General features: G+C 45.7%; 1 protein-coding gene across 1 annotated transcript; it reads right to left on the bottom strand.

Annotated features, from left to right (window-relative positions):
- Positions 1–5,915: 5,915 nt before the first annotated feature.
- LOC101436234 (olfactory receptor 9S13-like) lies at positions 5,916–6,863 on the bottom strand. Its single transcript, XM_004450893.2, has one exon. It carries the CDS (start codon positions 6,861–6,863, stop codon positions 5,916–5,918), a length of 948 nt encoding a protein of 315 aa, XP_004450950.2.
- Positions 6,864–20,442: the final 13,579 nt, after the last annotated feature.

Genomic DNA, 20,442 nt, shown 5'->3' with positions numbered 1-20,442 from the left:
CCCGCTTTGCCCTAAAACCCCCCCCGTCTGTCTGCCCAAATGGGTCTGCAAGCACCTCCCTTCCCACAAACCCCCAATAGGCCGCCCAGGGCCCACGAACTCCCCAGTACTGCAGATGCTAAAAAAAAAAAAAAAAAAAAAATTAAGTAAAATTTAAAAAAAAAACAAAAAACAAAAAACAAACAAACAAACAAACAAAAAAAACAGAAACCCCTCCGCAGGCCCGGCTCCGCCCGCCGCGGAGGCTTGGACCGGCTCTGCCCGGCTCCTCACGCCGCCTTGGCCTGGCCTGGCTCCGCCCAGCTCCGCTCGCTACAGCGGCCCAGCCGGCTCCGGCGTCCACCTCCCGCCACCGCGGCCTGGACCGGCCCTGCCCGGCTCCGTACCCGCCGCGGCCTGACCCGGCCCCGCCCGGCTCCAAACGCTACCGCGGCCCGCAGCCGGGGCCTCAACCGGCCCCGCCCGGCTCCAAACGCTACCGCGGCCCACAGCCGGGGCCTGCACCGGCCCCGCCCGGCTCCAAGCGCTACCGCGGCCCGCAGCCGGGGCCTGCACCGGCCCCGCCCGGCTCCAAGCGCTACCGCGGCCCGCAGCCGGGGCCTGCACCGGCCCCGCCCGGCTCCAAGCGCTACCGCGGCCCGCAGCCGGGGCCTGCACCGGCCCCGCCCGGCTCCAAGCGCTACCGCGGCCCGCAGCCGGGGCCTGCACCGGCCCCGCCCGGCTCCAAGCGCTACCGCGGCCCGCAGCCGGGGCCTGCACCGGCCCCGCCCGGCTCCAAACGCTACCGCGGCCCGCAGCCGGGGCCTGCACCGGCCCCGCCCGGCCCCGCTCACGCCGGCGCAGCGCGGCCCGGCCTGGCCCAGCCCCACCGAGCGGGGCTAGATGCCTCGTCTCCGCCTACCCAAGAAGGGAATCCTCTACAGGTAGCTGGGATCTCCGTGTATATTTCACAGACGAATCCTCTCTGTTACCTTCCCTCCAAATCGATGTCCAGACACCTCCGGACCAGCAAAAATCCCGAAACAATCCGGTCCCAAAGAGTCTCCAACGCCGCCCAGCCGATTCCCTGCAGAAGACTCTAACAGGGATGTTCACTCAGCCGCCATCTTGCCCCCTCCTCCCCTCTTATGTTTTTTAATGTAACATTATTAACTTTTTTAAAAAAGATAATTAAAAAATAAAATAAAGTAAAACAAAACAAATCAAAACAGAAACAATACTGGATATAAAAGAAAAATCGATAGGTTGGACTTAAATAAAAATAAATCCATTTAGTTACAAAAGAATGGTTACAAGAATGAAAAGACAACCACCAACTTGGAGAAATAATTGTAAAAAACATATCTGAAAAAAGGCATATAAGTAACATACAGAACACACAAACTCAACAATAAGAAAACAAGCAATCCAATTAAAAGTTGAGGAAAAGTTCTAAATAGACATCTCACCAAAGAAGATATACAGAGTGCAATAAGTACATGAAAAGATGGTCAGCATCACACATCTGTAGGGATTTGCAAGTTCAAACAACAATGAGATGTCACAGCACACATTTAGACTGGTTGAAATTCAAAAAACTGATAATACCGCATAGCAGCAAGGCTGTGTAGCAAAAGAAACTCTCATTCTAAAATGGCACAAGCACATTATTACACATTTTAGTAAAATCTTACAAAGCTAAACTGATGCCTTGCTTATGCAAAAATTCCACATGAATGTTTATAACAGCTTTATTCTTAATTGGCAAAATTGGAAGCAACCAAGATGTCCTTCAAAAGGTAAATGGGTAAACAATATGTAGTATATGCATAAAATTTAATATTATTCAGTCATAAAAAGGAATGAGCTATAAAGCAAAGACAAGACATAGAGGTACCGTAAATGCATAGAGCTAAGTGAAGGAAGCCAGTTTGAAAGGCTATATAGGGGCTGATTGCAACTATGTGAAATTCTGAAAATGGCAAAACCAGAGACAGTAAAATATCAGTGGTTGTTCCATGTTCAGCGAGGGGAAGGAAGGATGAACAGGTGAAGCACAGGGCATTTTTAGGGCAGGGAAACTATTCGATAAGACCCAACATTGTGCATTTTCATAACTCATAGGAATGTACAAGAAGGGAAAGCTTTGGAAGACTAAGGAGTGTAGTTAGTACTAGTCTGACCCAGATCCTCTGGCTGTGTGTAGGTGGGAGGTGCATTGGTGAAAAGTCCATGGATGGGCAGGACATTCTAGAAGGGTCTTGAAGTGTCCAGGTGCACACAGGGACATGTGATGGAGAGGGCCCAGGGCTGTGAGGGGAGTATCTGGGCTCTGCTGTGGACTGTTTCAGAAGGAGCTGCCTTCATGGTGCAGGGAGGGGCAGGACGGCCCCCAGGGAGTGCCCACATGGCTGGAGCCTCTGGGCAGGGCCTTGAGCCTCCCCTAAGGACAAGCCCTGCTGAGCCTGCAGGAGAGACAGTGGGAGAAGCCCCTGCCCTGGTCACTGATAAAGTCCCTGAGGCAGGGGCCTCGGGCTCTGGAGTGAAGGGGGGCCATGCAGAGCAGAGGGTGAGCAGGGCAGGCCTCTGGGGCCATCAGGGTGTTACAGGGTCTGCTTTGGGAAAGCTCTGCAGGTGACCTATCATTTATGTTCTAAATGGGGGCACTGTCCAGAGGGGAGTTAACCTGAACCCTCAGGTAAAGCCACGCAGAGCTGGGGGCCGTCCATCACCCAGCTCTGACCCAAGCTGCCAGCGAGTCGTGCCCAGAGAAGCAAACCCCTGGAGGATCCCAGGTGCTGGAGCAGGGGCTCTGCATCTCGGGGCCCTGGAGCCTGCGCTTTGTGCCTCAAGCCTGAGCGATGCTAACCACGAGCTTTCATTACTACAGAGAAGATTTCTGCAATGGACCAGGCTTGGGAACTGCTGGCCACACACCTCACACTGGGCTCTCTCCGCTGAGGTCTGGACCTGGGATGTGGTTGTGGGTCCACAGGAGAGGACGGAAGGGGCCCCATCCCTCACTTAGGCTCAGCACATGTTTCTGTAGGAGCTTCTCGAGGGATTAGATCCTCCTGAGATCTTGTAAGAGGGGCTGTGCTAGGCCCTGCCTGCACCCAAGAGGCATCGTGCACTGGGGGGTCCATCCCTGTGGTGGAGAGCAGGCATCCTCACCCTGCAGGGGGGTGAGGTGGAGGGGCCAGGGAGGCTGTGGCACTCCCCTCTCCCCAGCTGGGCCCATCATGTCACTTGACTCACCCTGGTCCCTCCATGTGGGTGGACACAGGTGATTATATTTCTCATAATGATACTAAAGTTAACATTACAGCAGAGGAAATCCTCTTTTCTCCTTTCTGACCTTTTTCCCAGATCAACAGCCCAGCTGCTGATGTCTCTTCAAAGAGCCCAATGAGGACGACTTGCTCTGAGAATGGTTTTACTAGGTTTGTCTAGGTAACTTAATGATGTTGTTGCAGTTTGATTTAGCTATGAATTCCAAAAGTAGATATTGGAATTACGTTTGTAAACTGGTCTGAAACTGAGCGTGATTAAATTACAATTAGGACTTTGATTGGGCCACGTCAGTAGGGTGTTGAGTCCCTATCATTTGGTGGGTGGAGACTCACAGATGAAAGGCTTAGCCAAGGACAGAGGTGAAGGGTTTTAATGTTGGAGATTTGATGTTGGAGTCTGATGCTGAAGTCTTAAGCTGGAGCCCTAGGAAGTAATCCCACAGAGGAAAGAGAAGTAAACCCCAGAAAGAGAGGAACCCTGAACCCAGAGAGAAGCAAGCCCCAGGAAAGGAGGAACCCAGGAAGCCTGAACCCTCATGGACATCAGCAGCCATCTTGCTCCAACACATGAAAATAGACTTTGGTGAGGGAAGTAACTTATGCTTTATGATCAGATATCTGTAAGCTCCTACCCCAAATAAATATCCTTTACAAAAACCATCAGGCTCCTGGCAGTTTGCATCAGCACCCCTTTGGCTGACTAATACAGATGTATTTTTATTTTCTTCTGCCTTTATTTTAACACCTAAAGTTAATTGCTGAGTGCATACATGCAGCTTACAGTTTCCACTCCACCTCTTATTTCTATACCCTTCCACATTCTACTTCATTAATTTCCATTGTTTTAAGCATCCTGTGAATCGACCTCGACGTGCCAGGACATTCTACTGGTGGACGACGGCCTACATTCCCAGCACTTCTGTAACAAGGGCACACTCCAGGGGGGTGATTCTCACCTTCTGGAGGTCAAAAGTGTGCATACGATGCCGGCAGGGCTATGCTCCCTCTGACACCTGGGGGGAGTCTCACTGGCCTCCTCCAGCTTCTGGGGGCTGTGGCATCTGGGCGTTGCTCCTCTTGCAGCTGCAGCCTCAGTCCCAGTGTTCTTCGTCCCGTGGCCACGTCCCCTCTGTCTGTCTGTGTGCATTTTCCCCTTACGCATGTGCAAGTCACATGGGATTAGTCACAACCTTACCCAGGATGACTCATCCAAAGGACTGCCACATGCAGGGACGCTTCCTCCAAACGTGGCCGCAGCCACATCGCTGGGAGTTGGACTTCAGCGTGACTTGTCAGGTGGGTGCAGAGGGCGGACAATTCAACTGATAAAAACATTTTGGTTGTTTCCTAAATTTTGCTCTTTACAGTTATTACTGACACAGCAAAGGATAGCTTTCCTATTTCCTCTGAGGTATATATCTAGAAGTGGATTCCTAAATAGAAATAAGTCTCATTTTTCTCAAAAACATAAATTTTCTTATTAATCATGGAGACTCCATGCATCTTTTTGCACTTTTCCATCCAATCATAGGATTCAATTCCACTCCCATCCACAATGTGGGAGAAAATATTTAATAATTAGATGATCAACAAGTAGTCTTATCTAGAATACATATAAAAAGCTTATGAATCAATAAGGAAATGACCAACACAGTAAAAAAATGGGGACGGGGTGGGTGGGGAGCAACACAATCACCTAAAGAAGAACCTTCCGAAAGCTATTAAGTCTACAAGATGAGGATGAACCTAATCAGCCAGAAGGGAAAGCCATGGAAAACAGAGTGGAATGTGGGAAGCCTTGGCCCCTTGGAGCTGGGCCTTCTGAGGGGAGAATTCACCTGTTTCTTACATCCACCTTCTTCTCCATCTTCTCTGTCCTCAAAGTACCTAGAACTGGATCCCAATGCTGAGATGCCTGTAGTGGAAAAGCAGGATTTCTTATGGTTGTGAGTAGATGGGATGCCTCTCCTGCAAGCCGGGGTTAAAGGTTCAGCTGAACATTGAGTACCAGGCACCCCTTATGTTATGTCTGGGGTTTCAGGGCCAGCTAGCAGTTTCTAGAGAATCCCAGAACAAGCCTCAGGAGAAGTGTCTGAAGCAGGAGAACCTGTTCCATCTCTAGGCCTGTGGGAGGGCTTTGGTGTTACTTCCAGAAGGAAAGGGTGGAAGAGAAGCAAACCTGGTGCCCTGTGGCAGAAGCAGTGTATTAGCTAACCCCCCACTTAGAACCATGGGGAGAGCAGGACTGCACCTCTGAAGTGCAGGGGATATTCCTGACCACATGATCACATTAGATTCATGTTAATGGAAAGTGAAAAGGCCACAGAGCATGTCTATTCAGCACAGAGGCATTGCCAGATGTGGAAAGTGTGACCCATAACTGACTTCCAGAATTCTCCTCATGGCTCTTCCCCCTGTTTGCTCAAACTTCCACTATTTGGGTCATCATTACAAGAGGGATCATTCATTTTCTGGTGACAAAGAACATGCCTCAAGGTCTTTGAATCTCACATAAATTCCTGGACCCTAAACTTGTAAAGACACATAGAATGAATGGATGGATGGATTCCTCAAAGCTCACGCAGTGACCCTCTGAGTCCCCCTGCAGTCCTCAGGACCCTGTGTCTACCTGTCCACTCTCTTTCATGTGGCCACATGTTTCTGGCCCAGCCTCCGCAGTGCCTCCTTCACGTCCTTATTGCGCAGACTGTCGATGAGGGGATTGAGCATCGGGATGACCAGGGTGTAGAAGACGGACACCACCTTGCCCTGCTCCATGGAATCCACAGCTCCTGGCTGGGCATACATGACAAACACAGTCCCATAAAATAAGGAGACTGCAGTCATGTGGGAGCCACAGGTGGAGAAAACCTTTTGACGCCCGGCTGTGGAACGCATCCTGAGGATAGTCACGGTGATGTAGCCATAGGATACCAGGACCACAAGTGTTGTGCCCACAATGATGAGGCCACAGAATCCAAACATGACCAGCTCATTGAGGGCTGTGTCAGTGCAGGCAAGCCGGAGCAGAGGAGGCACGTCACAGAAGAAATGATCAATGCGATGGGAGCTGCAGAACGGGAGGTGGAACGTGAAGCTGGTCTGCACGATGGAGTTGAGGCAGCCTCCACAGTAGGTGCCTAGCACCAAGTAGGTGCAGGCTGAGGGACGCATGGTGACAGGGTAGCGCAGGGGGCTGCAGATGGCCATGAAGCGGTCATAGGCCATGACAGCCAGCAGAAAGCCCTCAGTGGTGACCAGCAGGGAGAAAAAGAAGAACTGGGTGGCACAGCCTGCAAAGGTGATGAGCTTGGAGGAGAAGAAGGTGGTGAGGGCCTTGGGGGCAATGACAGATGAGTAGCACAGGTCCAGGAAGGAGAGATTCTTGAGGAAGAAGTACATGGGGGAGTGGAGGTGGACATCCAGTGTGATGACCACGATCATGGTGAGGTTCCCCAGGACAGTGACCATGTACAGGGCCAGGAACACCACAAAGAGCAGGGCCTGGGTCTCAGGGCCACCCTGAAATCCCACCAGCACAAATTCCTGCCAGGAGACCCCTGAGAAGTTTCTGTTTCTGTTGGGTGGCATGGCCCTGAACTGGGACACTAGGGGAAGAGGGAAGGCAGGAGACAGAGAAAGGGAGCATGTTGTAGTTAGTTGTCCCACATCCCCTTAGAGCACAGGGATTGCTGGTGTCAAACTGTTCACTGTCCTTGCAGTACATCAGTGACTGTTCCACTTCTGGATGAGCTAAGTCGCCTGGAAGGGTACATTTATTCCCATTAATGAAAGCATTCATATGCACTGGTCTCTCAATCATGGGGGATGTGAGATATGACTCTGGGAAGGCAGTGATGCCTAGCAGCACTGAGCTGATGGTATAAGGACAGTGTTTGAGTCTCCTCCCTCTTTCTCCTGCCCTAAGTTCTCTCTCATTCCAACAAGTGATGCTCCTTCCTCTGGGCAATTCTGTGTTTTCACTTGGATTTGATCTTGCACTGTCCATACCATGTTCCTAGTTTAACTGAAGGAATGTTTATTGAGGGCCTCCTTGCCACCAGCCTCTTACCATATGTTCATTACATCATGAAGCCAGTCTGAACACAGGAGACCCTGCCCTCTCCAGGAAACATGGGGCCCTCTGTCTTTCTCTCTTCTCTCTGCCTTCCTTCATGACTCTGAGCTCCAGCTCAGGATCTCTGAGTCCAAGGTTTGTAGGCTGCCATAACGGGGTCTCTGCGTCCTTGTGGACCTTGGAAGATTTCCCACAATGCCCAAATGTTGGATGACCGTGGGGAAGGGGCTGTCTTTTCCTGATCTTAGCAGTGGCTGCTGGGGAGCTGTGCAAAACGCAGAAGCTGGAATGTCTTCTGTGCCATCAGTCAGCTGGTTCCCATCCTCTCCAGCATTCCTCACTGGCCACGGGGGCTTAAGTCAGGCCTCACCCTTTCCCTCAGGTAACCAGAGTCCCTTCTGCCTGGTCCCATCTGGACAGTCCTGGACTTTATCCCTTCCCAGGTCTTGTCTCAGCACAAGAGGGCCCTGAGGGGGTTGGGCATTGCAGAACATGCTGGATCCCGGGTGATTCAGGGAATCAAGGTTGGAGTGGGGAGGGAATAACAGCACCCAGAGGAAGGATGATGAAGGCAAGGGGTGAAGGAAGGCAGAGCTCAGGGCATTGCAGTTCTAAGCTCCGACATGGAGGGGAGGCTGCCTGGGAGGGTGAGCTCTGGGAGTGGAGGATGAGTGTTTGCATGTTGGGGGCATGCTCTCGAGGATTCCCCACTCTGCTTTCTCTCAGATGATGTTGTATTTTGGTTGTTCATTGTGAAACCAGAAACTACAACTGAAATGGACACAGAGGAAAGGGAAGCTCCTCTCCAATCCTGGGTCACTGGGAATGGGGCTCTGAGCTGGGATTCCCAGGCCAAGTCACCCTGGACACTGGGCCCTGCCTGGACATACGAGGCAGCTGGGCTGCAGGGAGGAGGGGGGCAGGGACAGGGTCTGCCTGCACACACCTGGCAGGAACCCTGGGATGCCCTAGGGCCTGGGTGGGTGTAGCTGTCGGCCCCTCCTGTGCATCCCCACCCCACCCTCCCATGCACAGATGGGTAGATAGTTCCAACTGTCTGACACCATGGCTGTTTTTAGATCTCCACAATGTATTCAGCTTCATGATTCTATGACAATTTTCTAGGTGATTACTTTTGACCAACCCTAATCATGTCAGAAGAGGTCTACCTAAGTTGTTTGTGAAGGAATTTCCATCCATGTGCACAGGAGCTGGGATCCCGCTGGTTCCCTGAGTGAACCAGGTCCACTTGGAACACCAGCTGCAGTTCGTGTGTGAGCCCTGCATGAATGGGTGAAGGACTCATCACCTGTCCCCCTCCCCTTTCCCCCAGTAGAATGAGGTCCTTGTTCCAGCATCTTCAGGTGGGGCTTGTTAGAAAGGCAGAATCTCCCACCCACCCACACCCACTGACTCAGGACCTGCACTGAAACAGCCCAAAGAGGGTCTGAGCCCAGGTGAATGTTATTGGAAACTGCTCCCCATGAGTCTGATGCCCAAGGTCAGGCTTCAGATCACCTATGGAGAACAATCCTCACCATCTCCTGTCTACACTGCCCTGCCACCCACTGCACCAGGGTCTCTTTCAACTCCTGCAGCCCTGATGGTGGGTGCCTTGACCTTACCTTTTCCAGACGATGGTCAGGATTCATGTTCGGCCACACCAGGTGCTGTGTTCCAAGGTCTCCTATGCTCCTCACCCCTGGTCTGAGTGATGATGACTAGGACCACCCTCCCCTCCTTGTTTGGCCCTGGGTCCCAAAAGAGTCCAGTGTGGGGGCTCCAGCTTCTGGTTGCAGACACCTGCCTGGGTCTTCAGGGGAAACAGGAGGGTCTCAGCTCAGCTAATTCCTCCTCCTTGCAATGCAGGTGCCCTACATGCTGGGTCACTCTGCCAGCCAGTTTTTCTCCCCCTGCTTAACGGGATTCAGGCCTCATGGGGCCAATTAGGGGAGACCTGGGCCCCTGCAGTGCCCTGGGGCTGCCAGCTCCCTGGGTCCTAGAGGCAGCAGGCCAATTGCCAATTCTTGCATAATTATCTTCGATGTCCGAACAGGGGTCCCTGGAGATGCAGACAAGTAGGAAGGGTGAGAGGCCCAGTGGGGAGTCCTTGGTGCCCCCTCCTCCCCTGCCACCACTCAGCATGCTGGTGTGAGGAAAGGGATATATGGGGACAGTCAACCGGGGCTGCAGGCCAGCCTGTGCCACCCCAGTTGAGTGATACTGCCTCTTCCTAGCCCACTGACCTGGGCAGACCACATTCTTTTCTGAAATAAGGGAATTTTGTAAGACCATCCCTAGATTTTCTTTCAGTTCTTCCATTTTGTGGTCTTTCCATCTATTTACATCTCTTTATTTGTGAAAGTTCATATCAAATATGTGCTTGAAAAAATTCAAGGAATTAGGAAGTGCAAAAATGAACAGGGAATGCTCTCATCTATGACCCCAGACACTCTTTCCCCTGAGCAAACACATGTAACTTCACAGATGTGGGTCTGCAGGCTCATGGGTGGGTCTTGTATATTTTGTTTAAACTGGACCACAATGCTCACTAGCTCTGCATTTGGAGTTTCACTTGACGACAGATAGTGCTCGTCTTTGTAAATCAGAGAAGTTATTTTCTCTTGCCACATGCACCTTTGTATGGGTACACTACAGTTTACCATCCATGCACTATCCGGACTATTTATGGTGAACAAATGTTGATTCAACTGCATGCTGTATAAATCTTAGATCTGTATACTACTACTAATAGAGATTCAGAACATATTAATCAAAAACTGACAGAATTCAAGTAGAAATGCAGAATCATAGTAGACATCAATAAGCCAAAGGTAAGAAAATTCCCCAACAAAAGTTTGAAAGTTAAGCAATACATTTCTAAGAAATTCCATGGGTCGACAATCTATCACAAGGATTTAGAAATACACAACCTAGTGGCAACAAAAATAATGTGAAATCCAAATCTTGAAATACAGTTAAGTTCCAGCTAGAGTGAAATTTGTATTTTTAATTTCACGTATTGGAATGGAGGAGAGATGAAAATCAATAATCAAAATTTCCATTATGGGAAGTGGATGTGGTTCAAGGGAGTGAGCTCCTGCCTACCACATGGGAGGCCCCAGTTTCGGGTTCCAGTCCCTCCTGGGGAGGACAGGTAGATGCCTGCACCCCGCTGTAACTAGAGTTACAGGCCACACTCTGCCATGGCAAGAGGTAGATGCTGGACCCCGCAGCAACGAGAAGATGCCTAAATGCACTGATGCCACAAGCCAGCAGATGTCGCAGCCCATGGGCAGTGGATGTGGCCCAGGCCATTGGGCATTCAACTTCCAACAATGAGCAGGCAGATGAGAGAAACGTCTGGAGCGGGATAGTGAATAAATTAAAATAATTAATAATTAAAATATAAATAATGTAAAAACTAAATAAATCTTTTAAAAAACCCCCTATTACAAGAATCTAGAAAAAACAGCAAGTTAAACACAAAGCACAGAGATGTTAACATTGAAATCGTTAAGTAAAAGCATTTCAAGATCTTTTTCTAGTTAGATATCAGCTGGTGCTTGGTAGTAATGCCTCGGTGCCAGGGAGGTTTATCCCCGGAGTCATGTCCTACACTGGGGGGAAGGTAATGCATTTGCATGCTGAGTTTGGCTTAGAGCATGGCCACGTTTGAGCAACATGGAGGCTCTCAGGAGATAACTCTTAGGCACCCTGCAGCTCTAGGCCTAGTTTATGTTTCAGGCATAAGGGCTTATAAGCATAGACATCAGTATCAAGGGCTCATTGTTGGACCATCCTTCTTTAATGGCCTTTGCCATTGTACTTAGGGGTTGTTGCTGTCCATTGGGGAAGGTGATAGATAAACTCCCCTAGCTAGGTACTCAGCACTCCTTCATTGTTGTTTTAAACTGTAACTACTATGAAAATATTCAAACATTTTTATGTACCCTGTGTACATACCCTGCCTGTTCTGTCACTTTTACTGGACCTGTGATTGGCACTGGGGTTGGTGTATACTCAGGAGACCTGAATCTCTAGACTGTCCATGTGAGAGTCAGACCCTGAGCCTCAGCAGACTTGCAGCTTCTACCCTCTGGTTTATTGGATTTACCCCGGCCAGCTAACAGGGAGGTGAAGAAGGTCAACCACCACACCAGGAATTAAGAGAGCCTACAACTGCAAGCAGAAGAATTGCATCCATCATCCATGTGGAATCTAAGCCCCCTCTCAATATAGAGTGGAGTGGACATCACCATCCCAGGGTCCACAGAATGGAGGACTAGAGTATGGATTAGAGTGGACTTACTGATATTCTACTATGGAACTATTGTGATAGTAATGGAAGAAATTGTAGCATTTGATGTGGAGAAAGTGGCCACAGTAGCTGCTGAGGTTAGGGAGAGGGAAGAAGAGATATGATGTGGGGGCACTTTCAGGACTTGGAGTTGTCCTGGGTGGTACTGCAGGGACAGATGCTGGACAAAGTATGCCCTGCCTTGGCCCACTGGGTTGACTGGGGAAGAGTGTAAACTACAATGGAAACCATTATCCATGTGGTGCAGCAGTGCTCCAAAATGTATTTACCAAATGCAATGAATGTGCCACGATGATGAAAGAGGTTGCTGATGTGAGAGGAGTGGGGTGAGGGTGGTGGAGGTATATGGGGATCTCATATTTTTTTAACATAACATTAAAAAAAATAAAGAGAGAAAAAGAAAAGAAAAGAAAAAATAATTTAAAAAGAAAGCATTTATATAAGTAAAAGATCAAAAAGTGAAAAATGTGTTTGGGAAAATTAACAAAATTGATAGACATCTTGCATGTTTTTAGTAAAGAAACTATTGTCTAAAACAAAAATTTATGTATCTTTTAGACATTAAAAACATAATCAGTACTTGTGAACAAGTTTATATTCATAACTTTAATATGCTAAATATAATCAACACTTTCCTTGAATAGCAAGTATCATGAATTAACAGAAGATGAAAGAAAATATGAATATTTTATAACCATTAAGAATATCAATTTAATATTTATAAACTTTGCTACAATGAAATAATCTCAGTATTATGCTATACACGGCTGAAGAACATGAAACGAGGAAACACTTCTCAACTCACATTATAAGGAGGATATATCTTTGATTGCAAACATAGTTAAGCTATTTTTTTAAAAAAGACATTTATAGGTCAAATTTCTTATATATATATATAAAATATGTTAAATATAATATTAGCAAGCTGGGATAAAATTTAAAAGCTTATTACCTCAAGACCAAATTAGATTTAATAATGTAAGATTAATTTATTTTTTACTATTTTCAGGCATTAAAATAAAAATTTTTTTGTCCGAAACTTAAGAAAAAATGATATAACTCAAATTTCCTTAATGATAAAACCTCTCAATAAACAGTTTATAAAAAGAGTCATTCTTTTTCTGCTAAAAGGTCTCTAAATATGAATGGGGAATGAACTGACAAATGAAGGAATGCTTAAATAAACAAAAGAATGATGTGTAACTGACTTCACACTTAGTGCTCATGTATTTATAGCATTCATCTTCAGGTTGGGAAAGGACAACTACATCCATTTCACCACTTCTATTAAACATTATATTGCAGAACATAATAAATGCAGTAAGGCAAGGAAAAGATAAATCATTTAGAAAGGAAGAATTAAATAATCTTATCAAATATGACCTGATTATGTTGATATTAAGTACCTTAGAATCTACAGTAATAGAATGAATAAATCACTGAGAAGCCTCACTAAACAAAAGCCAATTGCGTTTCTATGCACTAATGAAAGAACATGATAACATTAATTCCAGTTACAACTAAAGATACAATTACATTTCTATGCACTAGTGAAAGAACACCATAACATTAATTCCAATTACAACAGAATATCAAATACCAGGATTAAAATTAACAAAATCAATTTAAGATGTGTGCACAAAAAAAATGTAAATATAGCTAAGAAAATTAAAATATGAGGCAAATACCAGGTTTATGAATTGCAAGAACCAAATGTGTCAAGATTCAGAATTTTTCCAAATTAGGATATAAATTTATTATAATTCCATTAAAATCCTAGGCAGTGCTAATTTTAGTTTTTTTAATGTGTTTTGAAGAGCATGTGTACTATTCCTGGAAAATAATGCAGTAAGCACAGAGTTCCCATATCCGCCCCCCTCTCACATGTAATTTTCCCATTATTCAGACTTTGTGTTCCTGTGCCACTTTTGTTACAATTGATGAACCAAGATTATTATATCTTTACTGTTAACAAGTGTCCATAGTTTACAGTAAAGTTCACTCTTCGACTTGTTCAATTAGGCAGTATTTTTTCACTCTTTTTTATTAGAGAGGTTTTACATTTAGAGAAAAGTTCTATGATTCTTTTTTAATTTAGTGATAACATTTATTCTACATAAAATTTCCCAGTATAACCACTTCATGTATACAATACAGTGATGTAATTGCACTTGCAATGTTGTGCTACAATCAGTATCACCCATTGCCAAAACTTTCTCACGACCCCAACAGAAATGTGTACCAATTAAGCTTTAACTCCCTGTTCCCCACACCCACCCTTGCCGTGGTAAGCTGTATTCAAATTTCTGATTATGTTTTACATATTCTATTTATTTGCTGTGATATTGCACAGTATGTATGCTTTGGTGCTCAGCTTCTTTCACACAATATGATGTCTTCCAGTTTCACCCATTTGATAGCAGTTATCAGAACTGAATTCCTCTTTAATGACTGAATAATTGCCCTCCATGGGGGTGCACCTCATTTTGTTTGTCCATTCACCTGTTGATGGGCACTCTAATTGTGACCATGTTTTGGCTGCTGCAAACTGTGTTGTTATGAACATCAGTGTACTTATATCTATGCCTGTGCTTTCACAGTAATTCTATACTTGACTATGGGGAGCAACCAAGCTACTTCCACAGTGGCTGTGCCATTTTACATTCCTACCAGCAACACACAAGGAATTCTATTTCTCTACATCCTTGCCACAACTTGTATTTTTCCATTTTTTTCTCTCTCTTTTATTATTTTTTTAATGTTACATTCAAATAATATTAAAGGTTCCCATATACCCCACACCCCCTTCACCGCACTCCTCCCACATCAACAACTTGTTTTATCACCATGGCACATTCATTGCATTTGGTGAATACATTTTGGAGCACTGCTGCACCACATGGATAATGGTTTCCATTGTAGTTTACACTCTTCCCCAGTCAACCCAGTGGGCCAAGGCAGGACATACTATATCCAGCATCTGTCCCTGCAGTACCACCCAGGACAACTCCAAGTCCTGAAAATGCCTCCACATCATATCTCTTCTTCCCTCTCCCTAACCTCAGCAGCTACTGTGGCCACTTTCTCCACATCAATGCTACAATTTCTTCCATTACTAATCACAATAGTTCCATAGTAGAATATCAGTAAGTCCACTCTAATCCATACTCTAGTCCTCCATTCTGTGGACCCTGGCATGGTGATGTCCACTCCACTCTATACTGAGAGGGGGCTTAGATTCCACATGGATGATGGATGCAATTCTCCTGCTTGCAGTTGTAGGCTCTCTTAATTCCTAGTGTGGTGGTTGACCTTCTTCACCTCCCTGTTAGCTGGCCGGGGTAAGTCCAAAAAACCAGAGGGTAGAAGCTGCAAGTCTGCTGAGGCTCAGGGTCTGACTCTCACATGGACAGTCTAGAGATTCAGGTCTCCTGAGTATACACCAACCCCAACGCCAACCACAGGTCCAGTAAAAGTGACAGAAGAGGTACGTGTAGACAGGTCACATCTGAGTCCCACTCCGTCACACTCAGGAACACAAACTCAAATTAGGGCCAATGACATGGCACTAAACTCCAGAGCCATCTGCCACGACCATAGAACCAGTGGGTCTCTGTGGCCTTCAGGAGAACCAGCACCTTAAAGAGCAATTCTATTGTCTGTGAAGTTGTATTTCACTGAGGTTTTGTATTTTCATTTCCCTAACTGCTGATGATGTTGAGTACTTTTTCATATATGTATTGACCATTTGTGTATCTTCTTTGGAGAAATGTCTTCAAGTCCTTTGCCAATTATTGAATTGGGTTTTTTGAATTTTTTCTTGAGTTATAGGAGTTCTTTTTCTATTCAGGGTATTAAACTCTTATGAAATATATGGTCCCCAATTATTTTCTCATATTTTGTAAGTTGTTTTTCTCATATCTTGATATCGGTTTTTTATTTTATTTTATTTTATTTTTGTCTTTATTTATTTATTTTAATGTTACAGGCAAAAAATATGAGGTCCCCATATACACCCCACCCCCCTCATCCCACTCCTCCCATAACAACAACCTCCTCCTCATCATGGAACATTCATTGCACTTGGTGAATACATCTTTGAGCACTGCTGCCCCACATGGTCAATGGTCCACATTACAGTTTACACTCTCCCCCAGTCCACCCAGTGGGCCATGGGAGGACATACAGTGTCCAGTATCTGTCCCTGTAGTACCACCCAAGACCACTCCAATTCCTGAAAATACCCCCACATCAGATCTCTTCTTCCCACTCCCTACCCTCAGCAGCTACCGTGGCCACTTTCTCCACATCAATGCTACATTTACATCCATTACTAATCACAATAGTACCATAGTAGAATATCAGTAAGTTCACTCTGATCCGTACTCTGTTCCTTCATTCTGTGGACCCTGGGATGGTTTTGTCCACTCCACCTTTATTGATATAGGTCTTTGATGCACAAAGTTTATAATTTTGATGAAGTCCAAATAACATATTTTCTTTTTCCATTTATCTTGGTGTAAGGTCTGAGCATCTGTTGCCTAATACAAGTTTCGGATGATGTTCTTCTGTTTTATGTTTTTTGTTCGTTTGTTTTTTTGTTTTTTGTCTTTTGTTTTATGTTTTCTAAAAGAAGCAATTTATTTTTTTATTTTTATTTTTATTTTTATTTTTTATTTATTTCATTTTAATTCATTTTTTAAAATATTACATTAAAAAAATATGGGTCCCCATGTACTCCCCACCCCCCTAATCCCACTATTCCCCCCATAGCAACATTCTCCTCCATCATCATGACACATTCATTGCATTTGGTGAATACATCTCTGAGCATCACTGCACCTCATGGTCAGTGGTCCACATCATAGCCCACACTCTCCCACGTTCCATCCAGCAGGCCATGGGAGGACCTACAATGTCCAGTAATTGTCCCTGCAGCACCACCCAGGAAAACTCCAAGTCCCAAAAATGCCTCCACATCTCATCTCTTCCTCCCATTCCCCACCCCCAGCAGCCACCATGGCCACTTTTTCCACATCAATGCCACATTTTCTTCGCTTACTAATCACAATAGTTCATGAATAGAATATCAGTAAGTCCACTCTCATCCATATTCTATTCCTCCATCCTGTGGACCTTGGATTGATTGTGTCCATTCCACATCTATGTCAAGAGGGGGCTTAGATTCCACATGGATGCTGGATGCAATTCTCCTGCTTTCAGTTGTAGGCACTATTGTCTCCCTGGTGTGGTGGTTGACCTTCTTCACCTCCATGTTAGCTGAGTGGGGTAAGTCCAATAAACCAGACTGTAGGAACTGCAAGTCTGCTGAGGCTCAGGGCCTGGCTATCACATGGTCAGTCCAGAGATTCCGATCCGCTGGGTATATCTTAAACCCCAGTACCAACTACAATTCTGGTAAAGTAACAGGAAAGGCTTGTGAAAAGAGATCACATCTGAGTCCAGCTCCATCACACAGAAACACCAACTCCAAAGAAGGGCCAACTGACACGGCACTGAACTCCATCTTCCGTGACCATAGAACCTGTGGGTCTCTGTAGCCCTCAAAAGAACCAATACCTGGGGTTGTATCTACTTTATCTGTCTCTGGGACTCTGCTCAGGTGTGCATAAGGGCAACCCCTCTGATAACCTCCTGGCTCTTTTTTAGAGACTCATAGCCATATAAACTCACTTATCCTTTCCATTTCCCTCTTGATTTAGGTCAAAAAGCATTTTTACTGCTGTTATTATATGTAGACAGAGATATTCTGCTGGTCCGAGTTGAACCTTTTATTCAAAGTCATTTTCTAGTTACGTCATCAGCTAGTACTTGGTATTGATTCCTTGGCACCAGGGAGGCTCATCCCCAGGAATCATGTCCCACGCTGGGGGGAAGGTAATGAATTTACATGCTGAGTTTGGCTTGGAGATGGCCACATTTGAGCAACACGGAGGCTCTCAGGAGGTAACTCTTAGGCACACTGCTGCTCTAGGCCTTGTTCTTATTTCAGGTGCACAGGCTCACAAGCATAGCCATTAGTATCAGGGGCTCATTGTTGGACCTTCATTCTTTTTTGGTCTTTGCCATTGCACTTGGGGTATTGTTGCTGTTCCTTTAGGGACGGTGATAGAGCTCCCCTGGCTAGAATCTCAGCACTCCCTCAGTTGTTGTTTCTAATATTTCCACTATGAAAATATCCAAACATTTTTATGTACCCTGGATATATGCCCTGTAGAACTCCCTGACAACCATGTGTCCTCTGTCAATAACATCCCACCCTAGTATTCTTTCACTGCCCTTGTTGAACCTCTCTGTGATCCAAAACTTCCTGAAAAGTGAAGCCCAATATATTGCCAGGTTCCCTTAATAGTAAAATGGAATATAGCAATGAACTTAAAGGTTAGCTATAGAATACATATTAATTTGGAAAAATTCTACATCCTATCTTTTTCTTTTCTTTTTTCTAATTACTAAGTTTATCTTCACAAGAGTCTTAGATCACAGTAATTTATATATACAATATACAGTACTCCCACATATCCAACATAAAACCTTTTCCCTTCCACAGCAATAATCTTTTAACATATTCATACCATATTTACTGAAACTGATGTGTAGATATCGAGACAATAGTTTTCAAACAAGGTAACATTTGTGTTTACATTGTGGTTTATACAATTTTCTAAGTTTTTAGTTATCTTATGTTTTACATTATGATTTATATTTTAGCCTATCAGCCCCTAGATATTTTCGGTGTAATTTTACATGTCTTATATCCATCCTTGCATACTCTTGTGAACACTTCTATTGCCCACACAGTTACATTGGTTCCATCTATTCAATACTTATTTCCCCCTCTCCTTAGGGCCCACATTGACAGTCAATCTTCATTTCTTGAAGAGCCATGTTCAGAGATACTTGCAACAGTGTTGAGGGCTTGACTTGCTCAACTGCCCTAATGCCCTGGGAGCCACCCTTTCTCTTGAGAGATACAGTTCCCTCTATTTAATGGCATTAGTCCTCCCCAGGATGTGGGTCTACCTTCACTCTCATTGTATGGGTCTGTACCCAATGATATAACCCACTCTGGCAAAATGAGCATTCACATATTCCCTAGGAGTCTGTCCTGCGTCAGATTATCCCCTTTAAGTATCTTAAACAGGTAACTTTCCTTATTATATTTTGAAAAGGTTTTCTCAGCATTATACTCTCAACGAACACCTGACAATCTCCTATGTTCATATGTTGCCCCACCCTCCCCCCAATTTCTTGGGCAATATTACCCGTCCTCCCATCCCTAGTCCCCCTCAAGACCGCAAAGCCCCACCCAAAGGTAACCCTATGCCCCCATTTTATCCCTTCCATGTACACATACTTACCTCCAGCTTATCATAGATTTCTGTTTTCATTTAGAAGTTCTTTATAATTTTTACTTGTGTTTAGGTTTCTGATGCACATTGAGTTAATTTTTGTGTATGGTGTGAAGGAAGTGTCCATTACATCCTTTTGCAGGTGCATATCTGGTTTTCCAGTCCCATTTACTGAAGAAGCTATTCTTTTCCCATTGAGTAGAATTGGCATCAATATCACAAGGACATTGAACATACATGTGAGAGTTTATTTCTGAACACTCATTTTTGGTCCATTGGTTTATGTGTTTGTACTAGTCCCAGGACTATGCTTAGTAATCATTTTCATTATTATAACTTAGTAATAAGTTTCAAAATAGGGATGTGTGAGACCTCTGATTTTGTTTTTCTATTTCATGATGGTTTTGGCTATTAAGAGCCCAAAATGATTAACATTCCAAATCAATTTCAGTTTGGTGTTTCCATTTCTGTAAAATAAGCTGCTGGAATTTTGATTCAGAATGTACTGAAGCTATAAATGGCTTTGGGTAGAACTGACATATTAATAATACCTAAATGCTATGCATTTATACCCTAGAGAGAGGAATCAACACGGATCTAGTGGTGTGTGTATTTGGGAGATGTTTTGTTGAAATTTCCATGGATAGGCCGGACATGCTAGAAGGACCTAGAAGGTGCAAACAGGGACATGTGATGGAGAGGGCCTAGGGCTGTGAAGGGGAGTATCTGGGCTCTACTGTGGACTATTTCTGGAGGAGCTGCTTCACGGTGCAGGGAGGGGCAGGACGGCCCCCAGGGAGTGCCCACATGGCTGGAGCCTCTGGGCAGGGCCTTGAGCCTCCCCTAAGGACAAGCCCCCCTGAGCCTGCAGGAGAGACAGTGGAAGAAGCCCCTGCCCTGGTCACTGATAAAGTCCCTGAGGCAGGGGCCTCGGGCTCTGGAGTGAAGGGGGGCCGTGCAGAGCAGAGGGTGAGCAGGGCAGGCCTCTGGAGCCATCAGGATGTTACAGGGTCTGCTTTGGGAAAGCTCTGCAGGTGACCTATCATTTATGTTCTAAATGGGGGCACTGTCCAGAGGGGAGTTTACCTGGACCCTCAGGTAAAGCCATGCAGAGCTGGGGGTCCTCCATCACCCAGCTATGAACCAAGCTACCAGGGAGTCATGCCCAAAGGAGCAAACCCCGGGAGGAGACCAGGTGCCAGGGCAAGGGGTCCACATCTCAGGGCCCTGACACCTGCACTTCATGCATCAGGCCTGAGTGATGCTAACCCACGAGATTCCATTACTACAGAGCAGATTTCTGGAATGAACCAGGCTTGGGAACTGCTGGCCACTCACCTCACACCAGGCTCCGTCCTCTGAAGTCTGGACCTGGGATGTGGTTGTGGGTCCACAGGA

The sequence above is a fragment of the Dasypus novemcinctus genome, chromosome 7 (genome assembly GCF_030445035.2).
Source record: "Dasypus novemcinctus isolate mDasNov1 chromosome 7, mDasNov1.1.hap2, whole genome shotgun sequence".
Taxonomy (NCBI): domain Eukaryota; kingdom Metazoa; phylum Chordata; class Mammalia; order Cingulata; family Dasypodidae; genus Dasypus; species Dasypus novemcinctus.
The sequence above is the reverse complement of the archived record's forward strand: the minus strand, read 5'-3'. Positions and strand labels throughout refer to the sequence as shown.

Coding starts and splice junctions, on each gene's coding strand:
- LOC101436234 (XM_004450893.2), bottom strand. CDS start 6,863: ATGCCACCCAACAGAAACAGAAACTTCTCAGGGGTCTCCTGGCAGGAA.